The 26,658-nt window shown below is 50.9% G+C and overlaps 1 protein-coding gene across 3 annotated transcripts; it reads right to left on the reverse strand.

Moving 5' to 3' along the window:
• Window positions 1-892: 892 nt before the first annotated feature.
• NOTCH4 (notch 4) lies at window positions 893-26,522 on the reverse strand. 3 transcript variants are annotated; one of them, XM_003789053.3, is made up of 30 exons: window positions 26,331-26,522; window positions 25,522-25,603; window positions 25,023-25,318; window positions 23,295-23,642; window positions 23,073-23,195; window positions 22,734-22,970; window positions 22,487-22,642; window positions 21,956-22,150; window positions 18,266-18,379; window positions 17,419-17,532; window positions 17,210-17,332; window positions 16,073-16,232; window positions 15,299-15,444; window positions 14,866-15,018; window positions 14,544-14,661; window positions 14,229-14,316; window positions 13,720-13,873; window positions 12,707-12,891; window positions 8,263-8,515; window positions 7,913-8,025; window positions 6,688-7,211; window positions 5,803-6,186; window positions 5,517-5,692; window positions 4,573-4,792; window positions 4,303-4,384; window positions 4,079-4,211; window positions 3,328-3,623; window positions 2,959-3,106; window positions 2,367-2,464; window positions 893-2,195 (listed from the first exon to the last, which is right to left on the reverse strand). In XM_003789053.3, exons 1-30 carry the CDS (start codon window positions 26,401-26,403, stop codon window positions 1,485-1,487), a joined length of 6,003 nt encoding a protein of 2,000 aa, XP_003789101.1. In that variant the 5' UTR covers window positions 26,404-26,522; the 3' UTR covers window positions 893-1,484. The 3 variants fall into 3 exon arrangements, with proteins under 3 accessions (XP_003789101.1, XP_023368540.1, XP_023368541.1); XM_023512773.1 differs by having other exon boundaries at window positions 1,485-2,195; window positions 4,312-4,384; XM_023512772.1 differs by having other exon boundaries at window positions 4,312-4,384; window positions 23,073-23,642.
• Between the last annotated feature and the right edge of the window lie 136 nt (window positions 26,523-26,658).

Consider the following 26,658-nt stretch of genomic DNA (forward strand, 5'->3'; position numbering starts at 1 on the left):
GCTACACAGGAAGTGGTTTCACTCCTCAGAATCCCCCTTCCCCCAACCAGGTCCCTTCCCTCTGTAAGACAGACCCTGATATGGGATTTGGCTCTCATCTTCCCTCAGACTTACTGGGACTGGGAAAGGCATGGTTCCAGCAGGAAACAGAGGACTCAAAGACTATGGGATGTCAAGCTCTCAAATTTATACATATGCTCTTAGCAATGGGTCCAATGCACAGTAAGTATTCAATAAATATGTGTCAAATAATTGTCTCTGTCCTCTAGGTATTTACAGCTTTTTCAGGGGACAAGATATGCAGAGAGACACATCTTGTTCTCTTGAATACTGGAGAACAGGCCCAGGTTCACTTTGACAACTCATAGATTAGTGCAGACTAGGGTCAGGGGAAACTTTACCTTGGTCATAAATGAGGGATACAGAAATGGAAAAGGGAGAGTACCACCATTCTGACTTTGATCAACACTAGTCAGCCTGGCACCAAGGAGGGAGCGAGACAGTCATTGGGACTCTAAATAACAACCTGCCATGTTAGGGGCGTTTCAGCTGATTAACTTGGAGCAAGAAAAGTAATGAAGATTTGGTCCTGTCACTTAATGCTCTTCAGTGTTGGGCAAATAAAATCTGTGTCTCAGTTTCTGAAAGAGTACAGTAGGGTTTTAATAGCACCTACTTCTAGCGTGTAATGTAGGTTCTCCCTGGGCTACCAGAGACTCCTGCATTTAGATGATACCTTAAATCGACATGGGATCCCCAAATCTGCTTATTTTTGCTCTTAATCTATACTTGTAGCCTGCATCCATATGTGCCTAGGGCACAAGGTTCTTGACAACACTGTACAGTCATAGTGTTTTTTCCCATTCCTCTCCCCAACCCTTCCAAAAACAAATGACATTTCGAATCAGCTTTATTATGATTGACAGATTTGGGGTTCTTAAATAGACATAGCAGTGGCCAGAAGAGAGGCACTTCGTCCCTGCAGTGAAGTTTCTTTGTGGGAGGGATGTCAGAGGGAATGCAAGGAGTTATCAGCGTAAGGCGGGGGTTTTGCTCTTCAGAATTCCTCTCCACATTTCGGCATCTACACAGTACCTGGGCACATTGTCCTAGGTCCTCAATAAATATCTGATAGAGGCTCTCTTTGGGGAATGTGTACAGGAAAACGTCTTAGATCCTATCTGCCTGCAGTCCTTGGTTCCAGTTTAGGGGTACTTCTCCCACTCCACACTCTGTCCTCCTGTAATCTTTTACTTTCTGAGAGAGGAACTGGACCTCCCCTATCCTAACTCTTTCCAAAACTGCACCTTCTCCGTGTGGAAGATGATGCCTGCTGGGGTGTGCATACACTTACTTTAGGAAGGAAACTAAAACTCGTGACGCCTCACTTTTGGGGATCCATATTAAAAGCTGGTGGGCTTTCCGGAATGCTTGTCATTTAAAGGCAATCATTTTGGAGTTCGCGCTCTCTCCAGTGTAGCCTTCTATTTTTGACCTTTCTCTTCCAGGTTTAAAGGTATTTCTTGGTAGTATGCGGAACCCCACACAACTTGAGGAGACCCATGTTCCGGGGACGGCGTAAGGCAAGGAGGAGGGATAGGCAAGCTGGAGGTGGGGCCGCAGGTTCCCAAGGACACCCAATCGCAGGGCCAGTCGTCCGCCGAGGCCCTGCCTCCTCGCCCCGCAGCTATTCTGGATCCTCGCGCTGTCGCCGGACTCGGTCTAGGCCCGCGCATGCTCGTAGAAAACCTACGGCCACGAGGGGGCGGGCCGCCTCCTGCTCCTCCTCTCGATAGGCTCCGGCAATGCGAATAGGCCATACCCCCACGCGTGGCTAAGTCTACTGACTTAGTCCGAGCTTGCAAACAAGCTCCACCCCCGCGCGGGCCGGTCCCAGCTGACAGTGTCCGGCAGCGCGGCAGAGCCCCGCCCCCATGTGGGGGCACGCTTCCTGACGCGGTCCGTGCACGCGGCACAGCTTCAGCCTCGCGGCTGGTAGTGGCTTTATGACTGGCCACCGATGGCCCCGTCCCTTCCAGCAGCGTCAGCAGATCCCAGTGGTTCCGCTGGCGGGCGATGTCCCCGGGCGCTAGCCCAGCCTGGTCCCGCAGCTCTCGGGCCGCCCCTAGGTCTAGCAGCAGTTGAGCTACCTCTACCGCTCCTTCCCGGGCCGCCAGGAATAGCGGCGTCTGCTCCTGTACGGGAGGAAATAGCCCGGGGGCGAGGTCAGAGAAGGCCGCACCCACAGGACTGGCCTTTTCTGATGTCATCTACCTGATCTCTGGCCTCTCCCCTTTCAGGGGCTCCCTCACTTTCCACCTCTCTCGCGCCCAAATTTTTGTCTGGAACCCGCAGCTCGTTCTAACCCTGCTGTCCTGGGCGTTTTTATCGGATCCAGCCTGGAGAAGAGAGCGGGCGGCTCGGGCGTTGTTCACGGCAGCAGCCCAGTGCAAAGCAGTTTTTCCTGGGTGACAAAGTGAGAGGTTATTATTGCGGTTGGGGCCAGACGCCTGGGTTCCGGTTTCTCACGGGTCCTGGCCTTGGGGGGAAGGGCTACTCCGGCCCACTGTTCCCTCTAAGGGGGGGGGGGGGAAACGAGGAAGCGTTGCCATGGCAACCGCCGGCCGGCAGGAAGCCTTGCCCCAGTGACGTCACCGGCGCACTGGAGGGACAATGGGGCATTGTTCTGGGGTCGATGGACCAGAGACCACCTCCCACCACGAGACCTCTCATCCCACAGACACTCTCCTCTATTCCAGTTCCTCGTGGGCTGGGGAAGAGTCCATGTGTTTTGTTTAGGATGGTGGTGAAAACTCAACACATTCCGCACCACAGATTTACCACCATAACAGAAGTGTGGAGGGGATGCCCCTCCGGTGGATCTCTCTGCCTCCCCTCTACGGTATTTTGCGCGTCATCTCACACCCCATCTACTTCACATCCCCTTCCCCCCCATACCCCATTTATCTCTGGCCCCCACGTCTGCTCGGGCTGCAATGAGTTCTTCAACCAGGTCTTCCACCGCCAGTCTAGCAGCCAGCATCAAGGGTGTAGTTCCATCCTCTGTGCGTGCGTCAACTGCAGTTTGTCTGCTGCGGAGTAGAAGCTGACACAGAGAGCCTGTGACTCCTGGGGTACCCTGGACTGCTACCTCAGGCCTCTCACACTTTCAACTCCTCCCAATCCATGTTCAACTACCTTCCATTTGTTCCCTTTCAGGTCCCCAATCAAATCAGTATCCTCTTTGTCAAAGGTTAGGGGATGCTTCTGCACAACTTTACTTGTAAACTCTTCCCCCATTCCCTTCAGGGATCTTTGTGTGCTGACCTGGCAGACCTCCCGAGCATCAGCAGCCACAGCTGTGTGAAGGGGGGTACGCCCTGCCTGGTCTGGCTGGTTGGGATTTGCTCCAGCTTCAAGAAGGCGGCGAGCAGCATTTGGCCGGGAAAATCGTGCAGCCAGGTGCAGGGGGGTCTCACCAGTGCCCACAGTGTGAACCTGGGGACAGGCCCCTTCATCCAGCAGAGGTTCCCAGGGCTCAGGACTTCCTAACCATGCTCCATGGAAGGTCCTGGACTCCACTTCCCCACAGCAGACTGCTGACATCAGGGGTGTTACTCCATCTGTGGGTGAGACATGAGTAATGGGTTAATCAAAAGGCACAACAATGGAAGAGGGGAGAACATGGGGGCTAGGGGAGAGTCAAAGCCTGAGATGTCAGGAAGCTAAGTTTCAGCCCATGACTTTTTGTGACTTTAGTAAAGTGACTTTTCTCTAAGCTTCAATTTCTTCATCTGTAAAAGGAGCCAACAGGCCTTAGTTCTCTAACAAGGAGGGCTTGAGGGCTTGTTAAAATCCAAATTGCTTAACATCTTGAATTTCTGAATTAGGAGCTCAACAGTGGAGCTCAAGAATTTGCATTTCTAACAAGTTATCCACAATACTGATTCTTGTCTAAGTACTATTCTTTGAGAATCACTGTTGTTAACCTCTAGGTTCTGATATTAAAGGACTTTCTGATTCTAAAAAGGTCAAAAGAAATTTTTTCCGTTTTCTTGGTCTGGGTTGACTTATGTACCAGGTCCACGGGTGTCCAGGTCGGGGGCCTCCGTCTCGGATTCCTGGGGGGGAGTCAGCATGGCTGCCTGAGGGAGCTCCCCACAGTTACCACTCAGAGGCCAGAGCTTGGATGGTGAGGCTGTTTCTTCAGCCTTGGGGTAAAAGCAGGGATCAGTGAGGGTGGTTCATTTGTCCTTTGATCCCCTCCATCACCTTTAGACCATTTTCCCCTATCCTTTTCACCCGGCCCACCTCTTCTCCCTCCTCAGGGCCTGCGCACATTACAACTCCATCCTCATCGACTTCGGCCTCTGGCTTTAGCGTCCTGGAAGGGTTTTGAGTGGATATAAGTTATAAGGAGTTATGAGCATCAGAGTCTGCAAGATTTCCAGCAGACTTCCTACCCCTTTCCTTCCCCTATCTTTGACTTCTGCAATAGTGTTATCGCTTCTGATCATAAATATGTAGGTAGGAAAGCTCCCTCCTTAAGCCCAGGTTCCTCCTCACTCTCACTTGAGGCCGATGCTGTCCTCGCCCAGTGGGGGCCGGCGTCGGCGGGGAGCTGGCTGACTCTGAGGCCTTCGAGTGAAACCAGGGGGCAGCCAGAGGGCCCCATGTTCTCTCCTACGTCGCCGGATGAGCTGGAGGACGAGAAGAGCCCCGAGGGCCAGGAGAATCACCCCGGCTACTGGGGAGCCCAGCACAGGCCAGGGAAGCTGGTTGGCAGGGGGTGCTGGTGGGAGAGACAGAGTCACAAAGAGAGGCCATTCCTTGTGAGACTGATTACTACTGCAAGATCTTTGGGCAATTTGAGTAACCTCTCTCTGCTTCAGTTTCCTTCTATAAAGTGCAGATAATAATACACGTTGAGGATACCTAATCAAAATATTTGAAATCTGAAATGCTCCCAAATCTTATACTTTTTGAGCAATGACATGATGCTCAAAGGAAATGCTTACTGGAGAATTTAGGAGTTCAGATTTCTAAGGTAAATTTTTCAAAGTCTGAAAAAATAAGAAATTTGAAAACCTTGTGGTCCCAAGCATTTAGAATAAAGGATGTTCAACCTGTACTACCTACCTTATAGGGTTGTTGGGATAATACTGTTAAGTGAGATAATAAAGTGCTAAGGCACAGAGTGTGTACAATATTACAGTTACTGCCTTTTTGTGTATTATGAATTATTTGATACAGAGACCATTAGATACTCTTGATCTAGTAGAGAAGATAAATCAGAACCTGAGGTATGTTGGAGGGCTCTGACAGAGCTTAGGATAAAGTATTTAGGGAAATAGAAAAGAAGACTTCAGTAAAGTGAAGATCCAGTTAGAGAGTAAGTCCCCACAAGAACATTTTGGATCTCAACTATCTTGTTTTATTCCACCTCTGTTGCCTATTGCTGGTATCAGAGCTGACCTGGGAGCAAAGGTCAGGGGTCATGGCAGAGGGTTACCTACCAGTGCCTGCATGAGGGTGGGCAGCCAGCAGGGGTCCAGGTAATAGGGGCTCCAGGGCCCCCACTGCAGTCATTGCGGCAAGGAAGCGGAGCAGGAGACCAGGGTCCCAGGGACAGCGGGATCCTGAGTGGTCAGGGTCACAGTGGGACAAATCCACACCCATCACCACTACAAACCTGTACGGGAGGCACCTCAGAGACCTCTGTGTTGGTTCTTGGGTACCTTCCTTCCCTCTGCCCTTCTAATAAAACTAGAGTCAGGCCCTCCCCTCTGTTCAGCTTCTTACCCAGCACTGAGGGAGTCTGTCTCCTTGTCTGGGGACTGTGTTTGAGGGGCTGCTCTCTCCTGATGAGAGGGGTCCAGAGTTCCTCCTAGCTCCTCTTCAGCCCGGGCCCCAGGATAGGGGTACACCATGTCCCTGCCATCACTGTCCTTCCTCACCCAGAGCCCCACCCTCAGAGTCAGGGATAGCACCCGAGCAAGGGCAAGCAACTGTTTGTCCAGGGCTGGGGGGCTCAGCACCACCAGCAGGGCCAGGGAGGGCCCCCACTCCGAATCCCCATCTTCAGGCCTGCAGTCACCTCCATCCCAGCCACATTCTGCAGTGTTGCAGCCTTTCTCACAGTGCCCGTTGTGGAAGTGATCGCGGCAGTACTGGTCATAGGCTGGACTGTGGGATGAGGAGAGAGGGATTCAGGACTGTCCCCAAACTGGTTTCCCTCTTCACCCCAGAGAGAATTCCTGACATTCTATGGCCCCTGAGGCTTTGGTTGCTACATAGAGGTGGCTGTGAAGCAATGGGCTTAGTTGAGCCCTGAATGGTAGTCTAGACACCCTATGACTATTGACACCCTCATCTCCTAAGACCATCCTCTCTCTCTCCCTTCCCAAGTTCTCCTGTTTTCCTGAAGGAGAGTCCAAGGCCCTTTTCCCTCTGTGGGGTTCTAGTTGCTAGGTGAGATACTCCATGGCAACAGGGCTTAGGGAGGGAGGCTTGAGGCCTCAGTTCCCACCATCCATCACCCTGGCTCTTCTACCTTATAGAGCAATGTTGTTAGAGTTGAAACCCCCTGGATCCTGAGGCTGTGGCCACATTGTAATTCAGAGGTGTCTATGTCCTTCCCCTCACCCGTCTCCCTCCTTTCCTAGCTCCAGTGGATTTCAGGCTCACGTGCAGACTGGAGGGGTCTCACAGTCGTAGCCATCAAACAAACACTCTTCAGAGTCACACTGTGGATGGCATTGCCCATCCCGGAAGAGAAGCCAGCACTGAGAGTGGGAGGGACAGCCCTTCCAGGGATCTGGGATCCCCAGAGAGCAGTCTCCTCCATCCCAATTTCCTCCTGGGCCACTGCAGCCATCATCGCAGGCCCCATCTCCACCTCTGCCCTCACACCCCTTTTCTCCAGATCTCTGACACTGGGGCCCTGGGGAGTTGGGAGGACAGGAGCATCGAAAGCCTGGGCCTGTCCACCCAGGGGTCTCTGAGCAGCTGCCATTGTGTAGGCACGGGGATGGAGGTCCACAGCCTCGAGGAGCTGGTGGGGTGAGGCAGTCAGGGCCCCTATAACCACTGAGGCAAGCACATTGTGGTAGGAAGCCTGGCTTAGGGGAGGGTAGACACAAGCCTCCGTGGTGGCAGTGATGGAGGCCACAGGAAGGGGCTCTGTGGCTGCAGGTGGGGCCTTCAAAACCCTGTGGAGAGGAGGGGAGATACTTTAGAAGGAATTTGCATTATTCTTCTCGCTATCTCTCAAGAAAATTCCTGTGTTAAGATAGCACAAAAGGGTCCTAGATTCTCATATTTAAAAGGCTCCTCAGATGGCTCAATGCCCATAGCATAGTGGTTATGGTGCTGGCCACATAATTGAGGCTGGAGGGTTTGAACCTGGCCTGGCCACATAATTGAGGCTGGAGGGTTTGAACCTGGCCTGAGCCAGCTAAAACAACAATGACAACTGCACAAAAAATAGATAGGCATTGTAGTGGGCACCTGTAGTCCCAGCTACTTTGGAAGCTGAGGCAAGAGAATCACTTAAGCCCAAGAGTTTGAGGTTGCTGTGATCTGTGATGCCACAGCACTCTACTGAGGGCGACACAGTGAGACTCTGTCTCAAAAATAAAATAAAATAAAATACACCCTAGAGAGCATCAATTTAACCATCCAGCTTGACCCTGAAGACCTGTGATTTCTGGAAATTCCATTCATGCTACCAACTGATCTTGCCTTTCTCTGGACTGCTTCTGAGAGACGCTCACCACTGTGAACTTGGGATAGCTTTTCTTATAATTCCCACTGCAGTGCTCCGCCACACTCCCCTCTAGGATTTTGACTCAGCACTTTGCTTTTTGTCAGTGTAAGGGGCAATAGAGAGGGCAGCTTTGTGGTCACTTACCTTGGGGCAGTGGCAAGTGAAACCTGGGGGTGGTCCTGGTATGGCCTCACAGGACCCTCCATGAAAGCAGGGCTGGCTCTGGCAGGGATCTACCTCCACCTCACACCTCTGGCCTGTGGTGGAGGTGAGATCAGACATCACACACTGCTTCAGTCACTGCCTCCCCATAGCTCATTCCTGGGAGCTGGCCCAGTTACTCATCTAGGCAAGGGATCCTGGGGTATTTTCTCTAGGGCAGCGTGTAGAGGCAGGAGATGCACAAGATAATGAGGTTGCCGCAAGGTGGGAACTATCTAGGTCTCCATGGTCTTCTCAGCTGTGCCCGAGAGAAGTCTGTGTCCAGGCCTTACCTGTGTGTCCAGGCAGACACTGGCAGTAGAAGGCGTTGGCTAGTGAGTGGCAGGCTGCAGTGCCTGTGGGGTGGCAGGGCTGGTCCAGACACTCGTCCACATCCCCCTCACAGCGTAGCCCCACAAAGCCAGGAGGGCAGGCACAATGAAAGCCTCCAGATTTGGGGGTGCAGGTTCCCTGGTTGTGACAGGGTTGGGACTGACAAGCATCAGGTTCCTTTGAGCAGTTCTGTCCACTATAGCCTGGGGTGCACTGCAGTCAAAGAGGGCCAGACAGGAAACCAGTGGATGAACCTAGCTCAGCCCTACAAGGGACCCAGCTTAAGATAGTCTGCCCAGCCCACCTTCTAGCTTACCAGCATCACTCAACTCGCCATCCACATGGCTGCACATTGCTTAACTCTGCTATCTCAACTCCACATTACACGTAATTGTTCAATAAGACACAACTTAACCTTCCCTAGTCCCAAACAATCCCTGTGACACATTGCCACCAAATATAGCCCTATTTTTGGTGACTTCCCTCCCCCAACAAAAACCCACCATACTGTCTCCTGCTTTGCCAGTTAATTCATAAGCATCTCTTGAATGCCTATTTTGTTCCAGGGACCATTTTAGGAATTAGGTATACAAAGCAAATTAGCAGTCATTCCTGTTTTCATGCTTTGAATCAACAAGAGGAGAGAGAGATGGCTAGCATTTATTGCATAATTTATATGCATAACCTTATTAAACTCTCCTAACAACCCTTTGTATAGATTATCTCATTTGATTCTCTCTTTTCTTTTTTTGAGACAGAGCCTCAAGCTATCACCCTGGGCAGCGTGCCATGGCATCACAGCTCTCAGCAACCTCTAACTCCTGGCTGGGCTCAAGTGAGTCTCCTGCCTCTGCCTCCCAAGTAGCTGGGACTACAGGCACCTGCCACAACACCTGGCTGTTTTTTGGTCGCAGCCATCATTGTTGTTTGGCGGGCCTGGGCTGGATTCAAACCTCCCAGCTCAGGTGTATGTGGCTGGCGCCTTAGCTACTTGAGCCACAGGTGCTGAGCCATGATTCTCACTTTACAGATAAGAAATCAGTCTCTGAATGGTTAAGTGACTTGCACAAGACACATAGCTATAGGTGGCAGAGTAGGGATGCAGGGCAATCTATGACTCCATAACAAATGCTCTGAAGCATTTTCTGATTGCTTCATGCCAGTCTGCCAGTGAGAGAAGGGTCGTTGACAAGGTCTGTATCATGTGCTAGGTTCTTGCAAGAGGAAGGAGAGCATGCAAGAGTGGAGAACCAGGTAGGATTCAAAGAGGTAGAGAAAATGAATTATCAAAGAATCTGAGGTGTGGCCAGAGAGCTGAAAATTAGCAGGTGAGGGGAATGTTTTGGAGACCTCAGGAGGAGGGAGGGAGTTTCATGAAAGAGGAAGTAAAACTGAGTCATGGGTGCACAGAGGTTCATTACTGATCAGTATACTGCTTTGGTATATGTCTGAAAATATTCAGAATAAAAGATTAAAAAATAAAATTGAAAAGTGAAAGAAAGAGGGTGGGTTACAGAATCTCCTTTGAGCCTTCTATCAATAGTTGTGGTTCTATAACTCAAAGATACCATGTATGATGAACTCACAGCTAACATCATGCTGAATGGGAGAAAATGGCAAGCTTTTCCTCTAAGATGAGTTGTTCACTTTTGCCATTTTTCTTTAACACAGTACTAGAAGTCCTAGACAGAGCAATTAGGTAAGAGAAAGAAAAAAAGGCATTTGAATTAGAAAGAAAGAAGTCAAAGAAGTCAAATTACCCTTGTTTGACATGATTATATATTTAGAAAAACATAAAGACTCCACCAAAAAACAAATTCAGTAAAGTTGCAGGATACAAAATCAATATACAAAAATTAGTGGCATTTCTATACACCAACAGTAAGCAATCTGAAAAGGAGATCAAGAAAGCAATTCCATTTAAAATACATACAAAGGCTCAGCGCCTGTGGCTCAAGCGGCTAAGGCGCCAGCCACATACACCTGAGATGGTGGGTTTGAATCCAGCCTGGACCCGCCAAACAACAATGATGGCTGCAACCAAAAAAACAGCCAGGCATGTGGCAGGCGCCTGTAGTCCCAGCTACTTGGGAGATGGAGGCAGGAGAATTGCTTGAGCCCAGGAGTTGGAGGTTGCTGTGAGCTTTGATGCCACGGCACTCTACCCAGGGTAAAAGCTTGAGGCTCTGTCTCAAAAAAAAAAAAAAAAAAAAAAAGATACAAAAATAAAATAAAATGCCAAGGAAAAAATTTAACCAAAGGAGTGAAAGAGCTCTAAAATAAAAACTATGAAACATTGATGAAAGAAATCAAAAGGGCACATAAGAAATTGGAAGATATCCTATGCTTTTGACTGAAGAATTAATATTGTTAAAATGTCTATACTACCTCAAATGATCTGCAGATTCCGTGCAATTCTTATCAAAATACCAATGATATTCTTCACAGAAATAGAAAAAACAATCATAAGATTCATATGCAACTGCAGAAGACCTAAATTCCTGACCAAAACTAACAAAGCTGGCGGCATCACAATATCTGACTTCAAAATATAATACAAAGATACAGGCATGATGCAGGCTTGAAAAATAGACTAAAAGAACAGACCAGAGAACCTGCGCATTTCCCACCAACTCATTTCTGACAAAGGCACTGAGAACATGCACTGGGGAATGGACAGTCTCATAAATAAATGGTGCTGGGAAAATTAGATACCTACATGAAGAAGAATGAAACTAGACCCCTATCTGTCACCATATAGAAAAATCAACTTGGCAAGATGTGCTCTCACACCTGTAATCCTACTACTCTGGGAGGCTGAAGTAGGAAGATCCCTTGAGCTTAGGAGTTACGAGACCAGCCTGAGCAAGAGCAAGACCCTGTCTCTAAAAAAAATAGAAAAATTAGCTGGGCATTGTGGCAAACACCTGTAGCCTCAACTACTTGGGAGGCTGAAGCAGGAGGATTGCTTTAAACTATGGCTTTGAGGTTGATGTGAGATGGGCTGAGGCTATGGCACTCTAGCCTAGGCAACTAAGTGTTACTCTGTCTTTAAAAAAAATCATAAAATCAACTCAAAATGGAAAAGATTTAAATGTGAGACTTGAAACTAAGAAATTACTAGAAGAAAACATTGGGGGAAATCCTCAGGAGATTGGTCTGGCCAAAGACTTTTTTGGGGTAAGACCTCAAAAGCATAGGCAACAAAAGAAAAAATTGATTTTTGCTTTATATCAAGCTTGAATTTAACTTTATATCAAGCTAAAAATCTGCCAGGAAAGGAAACAATAGTGAAGAGACAGCCTACAGAGTGAGAGACAATATTTATAAGCTATTAATCCAAGAAAATATTAATACACAGAATATAAAAGGAACTCAACTCAATAACAAAAAAATTCCCAAATAATTCAATTTAAAAAATGGGCAAATGGATGGCACCTGTGGCTCAGTGGGTAGGGCGCTGGCCCCATATACCAAGGGTGGTGGGTTCGAACTTGCCCCGGCCAAATTGCAACAAAAAAATAGCCATGCATTGTGGCGGCGCCTGTAGTCCCAGCTACTAGGGAGGCTGAGGCAAGAGAATTGCCTAAGTCCAGGAGTTGGAGGTTGCGTGAGCTGTGACGCTATGGCACTACCGAGGGCAATAAAGTGAGACTTAGTCTTTAAAAAAAAAAATAATAGGAAAAGAAAATGGCAACCACTAAAGAATTGTGCTTTTGAGCAGGAATCAAGATGCTCAGACTTGAATGCCAGCTTTGCCTCTCCTGGCTAAGTGAGCTGGAGCACAAGGAAAGGCCTTAATTCATCCTGGAGGGAAATTAGGGACATCTCCTGGAAGAGTGTTTGGGAAGGCCATTCTAGGCGGTGGCAGCAGCAGGGATAAAGACTGAGAGGCAGGAATCAGTATGAGATGGCAGGAAAGTCAGCAGCAGTTTTGTGTTGCTAGAGTGGAGAGTAGGAAAAGGTAGGTGGGGGGAGATGAGGTCTGAGAGGCAGGCAGGGGTGGGTCATTCAGGGCCTTGGACTTTATTCTGAAAGAAGTGGGCAGCCACTGAAGGGTGTTTAGCAAGGGAGTGACAGGTCAGATTAACATTTTCAGCAGAGTGTCGTGGCAGTGGGGTAAAGGTTGAACCTGTAGGAAGGACAAGTGTGGAGGCAGGGACTCTGGATAGGAGGCTGATGCTGGTATCTAGGATGAATGCAACCAGGGTGTGGACTAAGGCAGTGGAGCAAAGGGTGAAGGGGAAAGGACAGAGTTGAGAAATATTCAGGAGGTGGTTAGCTACAAGTATTGGGTAAATGAAGGGAAAGAGAAAAAGGGTATACTGGGTTTCCCCTCCAGCACTGCTGTCTCCCACATCCAGCCCACACTCTTCTCCCTTCCCCCCTCCTCTAGACTCTTACCTGGCAGAGATACCCATTGGGTTGGGCCACACAGGTGGCCCCATGCTGGCAAGGCCTGGACTCACACGGGTTCACTTTATCCTGGCATGAGCTGCCTTGGAATCCAGGAGGGCAGTGGCAGAAATAGGAGGGGCCGCTGTCAATGCAGAGGCCTCCATTCTGGCAAAGGGAAGAGACCTCTATGCCTAGGGAGAGAGATGAATGGTGGGGTGGAAGAGTGTTCAGGGACCCCAGACCCTGAGCACAGAAGCCTTTACCTCAGGGGCCACTTAATGTTCCTGGGTGGAGGCCACTCTGAGCCTAAGGAGTTAATGACTCCTGATACTGCAGAAGATAATACATCAAGTTTCCCCTCCCACCTTTTCTGCCAGAATATGGGCATGATAATTCTCAAGCTTATTAGAGTGTTAAGCAACAGTTTTCTTGGCTTATAACAAGTCTTAAGCAAGAAAGAATACAAGGAACACTTCAGGTTTGGAAATGTGGCTTAAGTTCGTCCCCTGAATTTTGCACCCTCTTTGATGTTCTGTCAATGTGATTCCCATCAACCATCCTCTAACCCCACAATAGTCTCTTTCCTGAGCTGTTTTCATAAAACCTTGTTTGGATAAGGAGATATTATTTTACCAGGGGTTTGGTGTTACATTAAGGTAAATGGGGTGGGTGAAATGTGTTGAGTGCAGGGGGGTGGAGTGTGGTCCATTCTGGTTGAGTTATAGTGATCAGGACAGTATTGAGTTGCTCCGCAGTGAGCTATGTCCCTGGTGGTTGTGTTATACTTCAGAATCATTGTCTGGGCTGGTTGGTGCTGCTTGAGTTGTGTTGAAAGTGGTGGCAGGAGTTGACTTGTGTTATGTTCTCTTGGATGCTGAACTGTAGAATTAATGATAGGTTGGTCTGTGTGGCTTTGACTCTCAGTTGCTTTGGCCAAAGGCTGTGTGGATGTCCTTAGGGGTTGGGAGGAGGAGAACACCCTTTTCCCTTCATCTTCTCTCCAGAGCTTGGGTTGGTACCTTGGCTCAGCGCAGCCTCCTGGCAGGGGGACAGTGGGAGGTTGCAGAGAGGCCCAGTCCATCCCTGGAGGCACAGGCATTGGAAAGAGGGCCCGGTCTGGAGGCAGCGGGAAGTGTGTGGACAGGGCTTCTGGGCACATAAGTCCAGCAAAATCTGAGCATGAGGTGGGAGAGATCGTTAGGTTCCTGGTCCCAGAGTGGTTTTCTGCCAACTCCAGCAGCTCAAAATCCCTTACCTCTAAAACTCTCTCCTGCATGCTATGGGACCGGGTGACCCTCCCTAATTTCCTTCCCAGAGTAGTTCCTGGGATTGGAAATCTGTTCAGTCCTTCCTTCTTCACTCCACACACACCTCAAGCTAGACCCCCAACTCCTAGACGCCATAATTCCCTCCCTGCTGAGACTTCTTCCAAGCTTCCTGCTGCCCACCTTTTGGTTCCCGAGACCCCTCTCACTAGAGATCTCCAGCTTCCCCCCCTCTATAGCACAGCTGGCTCAACACCCCTCACCTGGCAGCTGCCTCCTGTGTAGCCAGGTGGGCAGAGGCAGCGGGGCCCCTGAGGGCCGTCTTGGCAGGTTGCCCTGTTCCTACAGGGGCTGGACAAGACAAAGACAGAGCACAATAGGAAGAAGTTCTGGGAAACCCAGGGTGGGGAGAGTTTGTGATGTAGGGAGCGATCGCAGGGGAGATGGGAAACCACAGGGAAAGGCAGCGTGCTGGTGTGGAGTGGGAGGCAGCCTGCAGCCCAAGGGGAGAGGTAGGAGAGGGATGGGAAGGCTGAGAGGAGCTCCTTCCCTTCCAGGGGTCTTTTTGCCCTGTTCACCTGTCTGCACAGCTGGGGCGGATCCTTCCCTCGCAGCGTGGGCCCTGGAAACCCGGGGCACAGAGGCAGGAGGAGGTGCCCAGCCTGTTCACACAGGTACCCCCATTGAGGCACGGGGCTAGAGAGAGGAGGCTGTGAGGGTTTGGGTTCCTTGCCTGCAGCCTGGCCTATGGCCTCAGTCGCACCAACACAAGACCTACACCCCCCACCAAAACAATAGCTCTCTGCCATCCAATTAATTTTTTAAAAATATGGCACAAACACATCCTGCCCATTTCTTCTGTCCTCTTGTGTCCCAGCCCCAGGACATGGGGGTGCTCACCAGATGCACAGTGGTCAGTGCTAGTTTGGCAGTGGGGCCCTGTGTGGCTTGGAGGGCAGATGCAGTAGTAGCCCCCAGGGCTGGGGCTGCAGGAGCCACCATTGAGACAGGGCCCTGAGTGACAAACTGTTACCTCCTCACTGCAGGTGGGCCCTAAAGGAAACAGGGGGGGTCTGAGAATTGGGATCCTCCTTCTCTCCCTCCGCCCCTTCTTCATCCCTCTCCTTCTCTTCCCCATCCCAGCCCTATTGTTCTCCCCCAAACAGCCTCTTTTATTTTCTCACTACTTCCTCCTGCACGTCACCTGTGTCCCCAGCAGCCCATGCCCAGTTCTCCTTGGTGGTGACTGAGATGAAGGGTCTGTGTTCCCATGCCTTGCCCTTAATTTGGGGGGAGGAGTGACCGGCACGGGGTACATGCGGGAGACCCTCACCTGTGTAGTGTGCAGGGCAGGTGCAGTTGTAGCCGGAGGGTTGGGGATGACAGGTCCCCCCATGGGCACAGGGTGTGGAGGTGCAGCCCCCCAGCTCTGCCTCACACTCTGGCCCTGTCCAACCCGCATCACACACACATGATGATCTGGTAAGAAGAGAAAAGGGAGTTTTTTTCTCTTCTCCTAGTATATTCTCCCCTCTCTCCATTGGCCGGACTCCTATGACCTCCTAATATTTTGGCCCTGAGGCCCTGGCCAGTCTCTTTAGTGATGTTCCTCTCAGTGTCATCCCCTTCCCCAGCCCACCCCACTCATTTTCCCCGACTAGATACGTGTGTATGTATATTCCTTCTATAAGTTGTTCATTGTCTGTCTTTCCCTATTAGAATGAGAGCTCCTGGGAGCAGTCGCTTTGTCTCCTTGCTTTGTGCTGTTCCCCAGTCCCTGGAACAGCATGTGCACAAAGCGGGCGCTGCGCAGGGGTCGTCTGATGAGTGGTGAATTGGCCCTGGGATTTAATGCTCTTCCTTCTTCTCTGACCCCCTTGTTCCCTGTTCACCCCTGTTATTTATGTACTCTCCCCTCCTTGGATAACACCAATTGAGCCCTCCCATTGTCTTGCCCAGAGAACTGTGCCATTTCTTTGTGTTCCCCACTGGTCATTTCTCACAGACCTGGCACCTGACTGGCTGTCTTCTCCTGCCCTAGCTGAGGAGAGCATGTGAAGGGGGCATGTGAAGGAAGGGGCACGTGAAGGAGTCCTGGAGAGGTTACCTCTGGCAGTGCCCATGGTGGCAGGTGCAGTTGTCCTCAGTGGGGGCACAGCCAGGACTTCCATCGGGGCAGAGGCAGTGGGCCTTGTCTTTCAGATCCTGGCATATCTGCTTGGGCTGGCACAGGTTTGGGGCACACAGGGAAACCTCGCAGAGCTGGCCTGGAGAGGGGGGAGATGGCCCAGAGAGAAAACAGAGCCACATCCGTGATGGGGACAGAGGCTACTTCTTCCACATGACTTGCTCATTCCCTATGAACCAGTCCTTCAGTGGCTCCCTATTGCTTTAGAGAACACTGACCTCCTCAGAATCATGCACAGGGTCCTGTATGACATGATGTTTGGACAACTGCTGTGTTTCTCATCTTTGCCCTGTTGCACTCTAGACCCTGGATCTCTTATAGCTCCTTAAATGGAGTGTGCTTTTCTTCTTTTCATGCCTTTGCACATGTGGTTATCTCTGGCTAAAACACACCATCTGGTATCCTAGCTAGGCTTGTTTTAACACTTTTGATTAAATACAGAGTCTTGTTATGTTGCACAGGCAGTGCCCATGCCCAGTCAGCTTCCTGAGTAGCTAGGACCACAGGTATGTGCCCCCACACCCTATCTGACATTCTGTCTAGACAAATTCCACACTCCTCCTCATCTTTCAAGACTCATCTCAGGCATCATCTCCTCCATGAAGCCTTCCTGTCTTTAGTCTGGGTTGGCTGGTCCTTTATGCTCCTGTAGGGTACTGTGCTTTCCTCTTTCTGAGCTCCTCTCTGGGCCATAAACAACGGGAGACTTACTGGTTTCTCTGCATTAGATTTAAAGCCATTTGGAGATAGCAACTCTCTTACTCAGCTTTGCATCTGTGTCTGGCATATTAGGTGCAAGTAGGTGAGTTCCCTTTGAACCTACTGTCTGCCTCCGAGTCCCAAGCATTTATGGTGAGCCCAGTGTGGGACCTACAATAAAAACTGTTCTTGTCCTAAGGGTTGTACAGTGGTGCACGTTTTGCACTGAAAAACTTTGAAGGATACCATTCTCATTCTTTCTTACATCCCAATCATCGACACCCACCAATGACCTCTGCACCACCCCAGATGGACTCAAATATCCTTCTTGACCTTTCCAACACTTCCCTTGCTGACCTGTGAAGCCAGAGGGGCAGAGACAAAAGAAGGTTCCTGGGAGATCAAGGCAGCTGGCTCCAATGGGGCATGGGCCACTCAGACACTCGTCCACTTCTGTCTGACAGCGTGGACCTTCAAAACCTATGGCACAGCCAGAGGGTCAGAGACCTGCACAGACTTCTGCTCCTGGCCCCATCCTCCCCTCCAGTGTCTGAGCCTCAGCTTACCTGGGAGACACTCGCAATGGAAGGCTCCAGGCTGGTCCTGGCACTGCCCACCATTGGCGCAGGGAGAGCTTTTGCACTCGTTGATGTCTTCCTCACACCGAGTGCCGGCAAATCCTTATGGGGCAGGGGGTGGGTGAGGAGAGAAGGCCAAGGTCATCAAGGGAGATACATTATAGCCCTTCTCCTTTTCAGGAAAGGTAAACCTGAGGCGCTTCCCAGAGAAGACACTTAGGGCAGGTGGACATGAGATGACAAGACAGTGATGCAGAAAAGGTGAAGCTCAGCCACCTTTGGGCAAGCCACTTGACCTCTCTAGGCTCCAGTTTCCTATTCTGTAAAAGGGAAATAATAATGGACCCCACTGTTAATGGTACTGTTAAAAAGATTAAATGGCATAATGCCCCAAAAAGACATAGCTAAGACCTGGAGTAACTATCTGATAAATGTAGTTATTATCATAGCAGGGGACAGACAGATATCCAATGAAGCTGGAGAAAAATGGCCCCAAGATGAGCCTGGGATCCCCAACATGCAAGGAGAGTACACAGAGGACTCTGCAGGAGTGCTGGACAGGAGGATCTTCTGGTAACTTGGCAAGGCAGAGATGAGGGTGGGTGAGTAACCAAGGGAGGTGTGAGGACAGAACTGCAATTTTTAAATATTATTATTAATGCTATCATCTTAGGAATAGAAAAGATTTTGAGCAGCAAAGAAGGAGTTAGAGAAATGGGGGGCTCCTGGGGCAGGCTAGACAGAGCTTCAAGAAGCCTAGGTGGTTGTTGGGCCTGAACACTGGAGGTTCAAGAGGTGTGGAGCTGAGAGTGGCCGCAGTGGACTCTGTACCCACCAGGCAGGCAGATGCACTGGAAGCCATTGAGCAGGTCGTGACAGTCAGCGTGGTTCAGGCAGGGAGCTGAGGCACACTCATTGGTCTCCACCTCACAGAGCCGCCCTTCTAAGCCTGAGGACAGGGGTGTCGTGAGCCGTGAGGCTCAGCTGGGCTGGCCCTTCCTCGGCTGCTCCCACTTCTACCTGGAGCTCAGGCCACCCACAGACAATCAGAACAAGCCCTGTCTCTGACTTGCTATCAGGCAGCCCTCCCTCGGACTCTGCGTGTGTAGACTGGATAAGAGGGACCCACAGGCTGTGCCACTCTGCAGGTGTGTGGCTCTGCCTCCTTCAGGTGTGAAAGCTCAGGGAGCAGGGCACTTGCTGTGGGCCTGTAGGAGGGCTGTAAGGAAGTGCCTTTTAGGGGCTGCTCCTGTGTGCACAGAAGGCAGGCTCACACAAGTCAGCCTGAGGTCCTCAAGATACAAATAAAACAAATGGGCATTTGCTTGGAGGGAGATTCACTTCTCTTGTTCTATCTGGGCAGTCCTCCATGTCAGGGAGAATAGGGATGCCCAAAGGGGGGAATTTGCAGGGCATTTGGGAAGCTGTGTTGCTACTCTATTTGTCCTGTGGCTTCATTCTGGTCTCCACTGTCTTGCCCTGAATAGAGGTAAAATCAGCCTTTAGACATTGGGTGACTCCCTTTTCTTGCTGGGGAGCCTGCATCTGAAGCTCCTTGATACCTACAACCTTGTTCCCTAGATTACTGAAGAATTTTCTCTTATTTTTCTGATTGTCTGTGGATGGCCTGAGCTCCTATCATTGGGTGTTGCTCAGCTTAGAAAGGTGACATGGAGTAGTGGTTAGAATTTTTTTTTTAAGAGACGTAATCTCACTTTATTGCCCAGGCTAAAGTACACTGGCTTGATCATAGCTCTCTGAGCTCTCTCAAACTTCTGGGCTCAAGCGATCCTCCTGCTTCAGCCTCATGAGTAGCTGGGAGATCATGAGGCTGGTACCACTGTACCTGGCTAATTTAAAGACAATTTTTTTTTTGGTAGAGATAGGGGTTTTGAGGTGTTGCCAAGTCTAGTCTCAACTCCTTACCTCAAGTGATCCTCCTGCCTTGGACTTTCAAAGTACTGGGATTACAAGTGTGCATCACCGTGCCCAGCCTAGTTATAACTACTGAAGCTCTTACTTTTTCTTTTTTTTTGAGACAGAGTTTCACTATATCGCCCTTGGTAGAGTGCCGTGGTGTCACAGCTCACAGATACCTCAAATTCTTGGACTTAAACAATTCTCTTGCCTCAGCCTCCCAAGCAGCTGGGTCTAGAGGCCCTCCTCACAACACCCAGCTATTTTTTGTTGCAGTTATTATTGTTGTTTAGCTGGCCTGGGCCAGGTTCAAACCCGTCAACTTCAGTGTATGTGGCTGGCGCCATAACCACTGTGTTATGGATGCTGAGCCATGAAGGCCTTACTTTGAATCTCACCTCTGCTACTTCCTAGTTGGGTGACCTTGGGCAAGTCATTTAATCTCTCTGTTTCTCAGTTTCTTTCCTTTTTCTTTTTGAAATAGGGTCTTGCTCTGTTGCCCAGGCAAGAGTGCAGTGGCATCATCTTAGTTCACTGTGACCTCAAACTCCTGAGCTTAAGGGATCCTCCTGCCTCCACCTCTCAAGTAGCTGGGACAACAGGAATGCACCATCCATACCCAAGTAAATTTTCAAAGATTTTTTTGTAGAGGAGGGGTCTTGCTAGGTTGTTCAGGCTGATCTAACAGGGCCTCAAGCAATCTCTCTGTCTTGGCATTGCAAAATGATAGGATTATAGGCATGAGCTGGTATACCCAGTCAAATTTCTTCATTTATAAAATGGGCATAGTCTCTAAAGAAGACAGACAAATGGCTACAAACATATGAAAAAATGCTCATTATCCCTAATTATTAGAGAAATGCAAATCAAAACCACCCCCGAGATACCATCTAACCCCAGTGAGAATGGCCCACATCACAAAATCTCAAAACTGCAGATGCTGGCATGGATGTGGAGAGAAGGGAACACTTTTACACTGCTGGTGGGACTGCAAACTAATACAACCTTTTTGGAAGTAAGTATAGAGAACCCTCAAAGAACTCAAGCTAGACCTCGCATTTGATCCTGCAATCCCATTACTAGGCATCTATCCAGAAGGAAAAAAATCCTTTTATCATAAGGACATTTGCACTAGACTGTTTATTACAGCTCAATTTACAATTGCAAAAATGTGGAAACAGCCTAAATGCCCACTAACCCAGGAATGCATTAACAAGCTGTGGTATATGTATACCATGGAATACTATTCAGCCAGTAAAAATGGAGACTTTATAGCCTTTGTATTAACATGGATGGAAGTGGACCACATTATTCTTAGTAAAGCATCACAAGAATGGAGAACCATGAATCCTATGTACTCAATTTTGATATGAGGACAATTAATGACAATGGCGGGGGTAGGGGAAGGGCAGAGGAGCAGAGAGAGGAAGAAGGAGGGAGGAGTGAGGAAGGGAATAGCAGAGAGAGGAAAGGAAGGAGGGGTGTGGGGTCTTGGTTTATACCACACCTTTGGGGGGCAAAACATGATTGTAAGAGGGACTTTACCTAACAAATGCAATCAGTAAAACCTGGTTTCTTGTACCCTCAATGAATCCCCAACAATAAATTAAAAAAAATGGGCATAGTAACAAAGCTGATTTCATGGAGTTGTTGTAAAGAGTAGATGAGGCTGGGTTTGGTGGCTCACAGCTATAATCCTAGCACTTTGGGAAGAGGCCTGGGGTGGGTGTGTGTGTGTGTGTGTGTCTTTGAGGCCAGGAGTTCGAAACCAGCTGGGGCAATAGTGAGACCCAACCCCGTCTTTGCAAAAAGTTATCTGGGTGTGGTGGTGCACAACTGTAGTCCCAGCTGCTCAGGAGGCTGAGGTGGGAGGATCACTTGTGCCTGAGAGTTTGAGGTTACTATGAGCTATGATGATGCCACTGCACTCTAGCCTGGGCACTGAAGTGAGATCCTGTCTCAAAAAAAAGAAAAAGAAAAGAGATGAGACAACGCATGTAAGGTGCTCAGCCAGTACCTGGCACAAAGTCAGCTGTAGTTTTTCTTTTTGTTTCATTCAGCTCCCTTGACATTGATTCTGTGACTCTCTTCCTGGGGAGACTTTTCCCCCTTAAAACTAGTCTGCAGGTGGGTGCAATTTTGCTGCATTCCTTACCTGTTACACCAAATTCAAGCACAGAGGACTTTTGGGATCTTAAGGAATTACCTTATACCTGGGTATCTCTACATGGGAGAGTTTCTGTGATCAGGGGAGCTTTCTGGGTTGACTTCAGCAGAGGCTGCAGCATGTAGTTTATTAACTGCTATTCTACCTGCCTTTGTTGGGCTGCTGTGTACAGTGGGCCAGGTTGTGCACTCTTTGATGACTATGAAATGAATGATGGAACCCCAGAATTGAGTAATGTGCAACCTCACTACTGTCTGTGGTAACCCTTCTCCTAGGGGTCATGAGTATCCTTGAGTTTTCATGTGGGGATGGGGAGAGAAGCAGGCTGAGGTAACTGACTCTGACTGGCCTGAGGCTCTCCTCACTGTCAGAGAGGCAATTCCCAATGGCTTCAGGATTAGTTTCCTGTCCTCTCCAACCAAGGCCCCCTTCAACTGGTACCTGGTGGGCAGAGGCAGTGGAAGGTGGCAAGTAGGTCCAGGCAGGTGCTGCCAGGGTGGCAGGGCTGGGACAGGCATTCATTGTGATCAGCCTCACAGCGGGAACCTGTGTAGCCAGGTGGACAGAGGCAGTTGAAGGATCCAGGGGTGTTGAGGCAGGAGCCACCGTGTTCACAGGGACTGGGGCCTTGCTGGGCTGGGAGGAAAGAAGATCCAGGAGTTCACAGAGGTCCAGAGTGGGAAGGGCAAGGAGCCCAGGTGGCAGGGAAGGCATGTCGTAGATAAGACCAAGTTGGGGAAGGGTTTTGTGTCTTTAAGATGGAGAAGGACTAAGGGGACAAATCCATGGGACCTGAAGGGCTGAGCATTTAGGATCTCATGCCTGAGCATGAGAGGGAAATGATGCCAAATCTGGACAAATTCAAGGAAAACGATGCTTGTTTTTTTAATTTGAAAAGCAATCTGTCCTTTTCTCTCTTCAGTGCAGAGGCCTGTCTGGGGCTCAGAGAAGCTCTGATGCGGAGATGCTCACCCATCTGACACTCGTCGAGGTCCTGGTGGCAGGTGGGCCCTGAGTAGCCAGGCTGACACAGGCAGAGTGTGGAGCCGGTCAGGGGGTTGGTGCTGCACTGGGCTGCCTCGTGGCATGGTTGGCTCAGACACATGTCTTCCAGGTGGCACAGGAGACCTAAGGGGCAGGATGGAGATAAGGCTCTCATGGGCCTTCCTGGTTCCTCTCTCACCTGTATTCCCATCTCTGGATACGCTCTACTCCATACCTGTGCGTCCAGGTGGACAGAGGCAGGAGAAGGAGCCCACACGGTCAATGCATGTGGATCCTGGGGCACAGGTGGCAGCAATGCAGTCATCCAGGTTCTCTTCACAGCCTGTGCCTCCCCATCCACTCACACACACGCAGTGAAAGCCGCCAGCCGAGTTCTGGCAGGTGCCCCCATTTCTGCAGCGAGTGGGACCCTGGGTCTCACATTCATCTACGTCTCTGGAGCAGTCCCAGCCTGCAGGGGGTGAGGAAGGGATAAGGGAGCCCTGGGTGTAGGGCAGGGCTGGGGCTGACCACCTGGGCCACTAGTGTCATGAGTTTGGTTCAAGCAACCCACCTGTCCAGGTCTCCGGACAGAGGCAGGTGTAGGTGCCCAGCCCATCCTGGCAAGTGCCCCCATTTTGACATTGGTGGCTGACACAGTTGTCTTGATTCACCTGACAGTCAGGGCCTGTAAAACCTGATGAGGTCATGGGATCAGTTGAGGGTGGGCATCTAAGGGAGATAACCGTCCCCGCCCAGAGAGAGGGGCTGCAAGAAAGCCCCTGTGAGAATGTACCTGGGGGGCAGAGGCAGAGGTGAAAGGTGGAGTCTGCCCCTGGCACCAGCTGGCAGGTGCCCCCATTAGGACAACCCCTGGCGGGGCAGGGTCCTGCCCATAGCTCACAGTGTGGACCATCTCGCCCCGCAGGGCAGAGACACTGGAAGGAGCCCAGGGTGTTATGGCAGGAGGTGCCTTTGGGGCAGGGTCCTGGGTCCAGGAAGCACTCGTTGACATCATGTTCGCAGGCATGACCCTCGAAGCCAGGCGGGCAGCGGCACTGGATCTGGGGGTATGTGGCCAGACATACACCTCCGTTGACACAGGGGTTGGCTGAGCAGAAGTCTCGGAGCTGGCACTGCTCCCCTGAGGCACAGGGCAGAGGGTCCTGTTCCAGTATGGCCTAAACGCCAGCCCCTCTGAGATCACCCAGCTCTCACTCTGGATTATCTGTGTCTGATTATCATATCTCTTTCCCTTTATTACTCAGTTTTGCCATGCTTTGAGAGGGATATATCTGGGGTGACCATATTTTCTAAACTGAAAATAGGACATGTATCTAATGATGGGAGTATTACAAATTGGCCCCAACTGGGAAAATCTGGGACGTGGGTCCCTTCAGTGGTGACCTTTTTGGGGGAGGTGAAAGGCAATCAGCATCTGCAGGCAGCGGACTCAGGTTGGCACCTTGTGGTGGCTGTAGCCCCCTTCACTGCATACGCACTATATGGCAGGTACTGAGCTAAGCAAGCACTTCCTGAGCATCATCCCCTTCCATCCTTTCTTTCTTCCTTTTTTGGGGGGTCTCACTCTGTCTCACTTTGTTACCCTTCATAGACTGCCATGACATCTTAGCTCACAGCAACCTCAAACTCTTGGGTTTAAGTGACCCTCTTGCCTCAGCCTCCTGAGTAGCTGGGACTACAGGCACCGGCCACAACACCTGGCTATTTTTTAGAGACAGGGATCTCACTCTGGCGCAGGCTGGTCCCTAACCTGTGAGCTCAGGCAATCTTCCCGCCTTGGCCTCCCAAGTGCTGGGATTACAGGTGTGAGCCACCTCGCCCAGAGCCCCTTCCATCCTTTCAACAACCTTATTAAGTGTGGGCATTAGTCTCTCTGTCAGCTGACAGATGAGGACCCAGAAAGCTAAAATATCTTATGCAAGGTTATGTAGCTGGTCAGTGGCAGAACTGCTATTTGGATCTGGGGTGCCCTAGAGCCCCTATTCTGCAGCACTAAGCTCACCCAAGGGTTACACCCTGTTTCCCTACTCCTCTCTCTGGGTCACTTCCCGCCTGTCCCCATCACACCTCCCACTGCTGCAGTCTTTCCGGGTGATATTATCAGCACCCACCAGTCGGAAAAGGGGCCATTCAGATGTTCGGAATGCAGAGTTCTGGAGGCCCCGGTAAGCTGGGCAGTAACCCTCCAGCTGCTGGAGAGTGGAGAGTTTGAGGGGGCCTGGAGAAGCATCAGAACGGTGCACAGTGGGGGCTTATGGCACCCTTAGTTTGGATATATTTCAACTTTTTAACAATCAGTACAACCTTATGGACAAGGTTATGTAGCGGGTCAATGTCAATCCTGGGTATGTGGATTGCCAAGAATTGGCATGTTAATTCTTATGGCTTCTGTCCTGAAAGTGCTCACAGTCTCTCAGGGTGCAGTTCTGTCTTTCCCATCCCACAGGCTAGCCCCTTTGCTCCTGCCTGTCCCCTCCTTGCCACCCTCATCAGCACTTACCTGTCCATCCAGGCATGCAGGAGCACTGAGGGCGGCCAGAGGCCTGGATGTGGCAGCGGCCCCTTTTGGAGCAAAAGGAGGGAGGACAGGGGTCTTCAAGCTGGGCCTGGCATCTCTCACCAGTGAAGCCAGGGGGGCAGGTACAGAAGAAGCTGGGGGCCAAATGGGAGGAAGGGCTGGGGGACCCTTGAGGGGCAGGAGGCAGGATTTGGCAGCTGCCCCCATTCTGGCAGAGCTGAGCATCCTGGCAGGGGTCAGGAAACTGGCACATCTCACCCAGGAAGCCAGGGGCACACCTGAGCAGGGGAGGAGGGGGAAGAACCGACGTCATCGTCATTGGGCCCTCTTCCCTTGCTCTCCCACCACCCTCCTTGCCTTCGTTCATTTCCCTTCATTTCCTGCCCTTCCTCCCTTTCTTCCTTGGTCCCACTTCCTCACCTCTCCCTCCATCCTCTCCTGCCCCCCTTCTCTCTTTTCCCACTCCCACTCCCACACTCACTGGCAGGCCCCTTGCCCCTGAGACAGGCTCAGGCAGGTGCCCCCATTGGCACAGGGTTCAGGGAAACTCCCACACAGCAGCCCTAGGGAGGAGAGGGAGATGAGATGGGGGGGCAGTGTCTCCACCTTTCCTCCCCTGAGAGGCCTGCCTATGGAGCCCCTAGAGGTGCCTAAACCAGCTGCCCCCAGCTCCTGTGGCTCCTACTCCAGCCCCCTCCACCCCAGGCCTTTCAGTTACTACCCCCCCTTTCCTGTTTATTCTCTGGCCTCCCAAGTCCAGCCTTAGGCTCCAACCCTCGGAAGCAAGACAACAGGCATCAGGAGGGGGGCCATGGGGGCTCCTGGGAGGTGAATGGCTGAGTCTTAGACGGGATTTCCTCCAGGAAGGGCCTAGCACTGAGCCATCCGGGGGTGGGGATAACTGGACCAGGAAAGGGACCAGGGCCCTTGTCTCCATCTCCTGCTTCCTTCTCATCTCTTCCCCTAACAGGTGGTTGGTCTGTCCCCTCTCCCCTCCTCAATGTGGCTGTAAAAGCCCTCTACCTCTTAGTTCAGGGCTGACTATGTTTTCCCTGGGGATGGGCACCCTCTTCCCCCATAGCAGTTACCACCCCTGGCACCAGGCCCAAAGCCTTAGTCTGTGTAGCTCCACTGGCAGTCATCTCTTCCTGCAAGCTGTCCCGATTTGGGGGCTGATGATCTCCTCCATCCAGTGTCCCCTCAAAACCTGGGGGTTGGCCCTCTTCCTCCATCTCACTGGACATCCTCCTAAGGGAGATGGGTGCCTCACCTCTCCCACCCATGCCTCACCTCTGGTCATGACCACTGAGAAACACAGCAGCAGCAGCAGCAGCAGCAGCAGCAGCGGTGAAGGGGGCTGCATTCCAGAGCCCCGTCCCTCTTCAGGCAGGGACCCTCAGAGCCCTCACTAGGCAGGAGCCACCTCCTTTGCTCCCAATGCCCCTTCTTCCTCCTCCTCGGCCTGCTGCAAGCTTCACGTCTGAGCTGTTTCCTGAGTCACACAATGTCCTGGACACCCTAGTGATGGGGGTGGGGAGGAGTCGAGGAACACTGTGGGGGATGAGGGAGGGGCCTTCTGTCCCTGACAACCCTTGGGGATGTGGGGGGAAGTAGGATA

The sequence above is a fragment of the Otolemur garnettii genome, unplaced genomic scaffold (genome assembly GCF_000181295.1).
Source record: "Otolemur garnettii isolate 467f Iridium unplaced genomic scaffold, OtoGar3 scaffold00031, whole genome shotgun sequence".
In the NCBI taxonomy this organism is placed as follows: domain Eukaryota; kingdom Metazoa; phylum Chordata; class Mammalia; order Primates; family Galagidae; genus Otolemur; species Otolemur garnettii.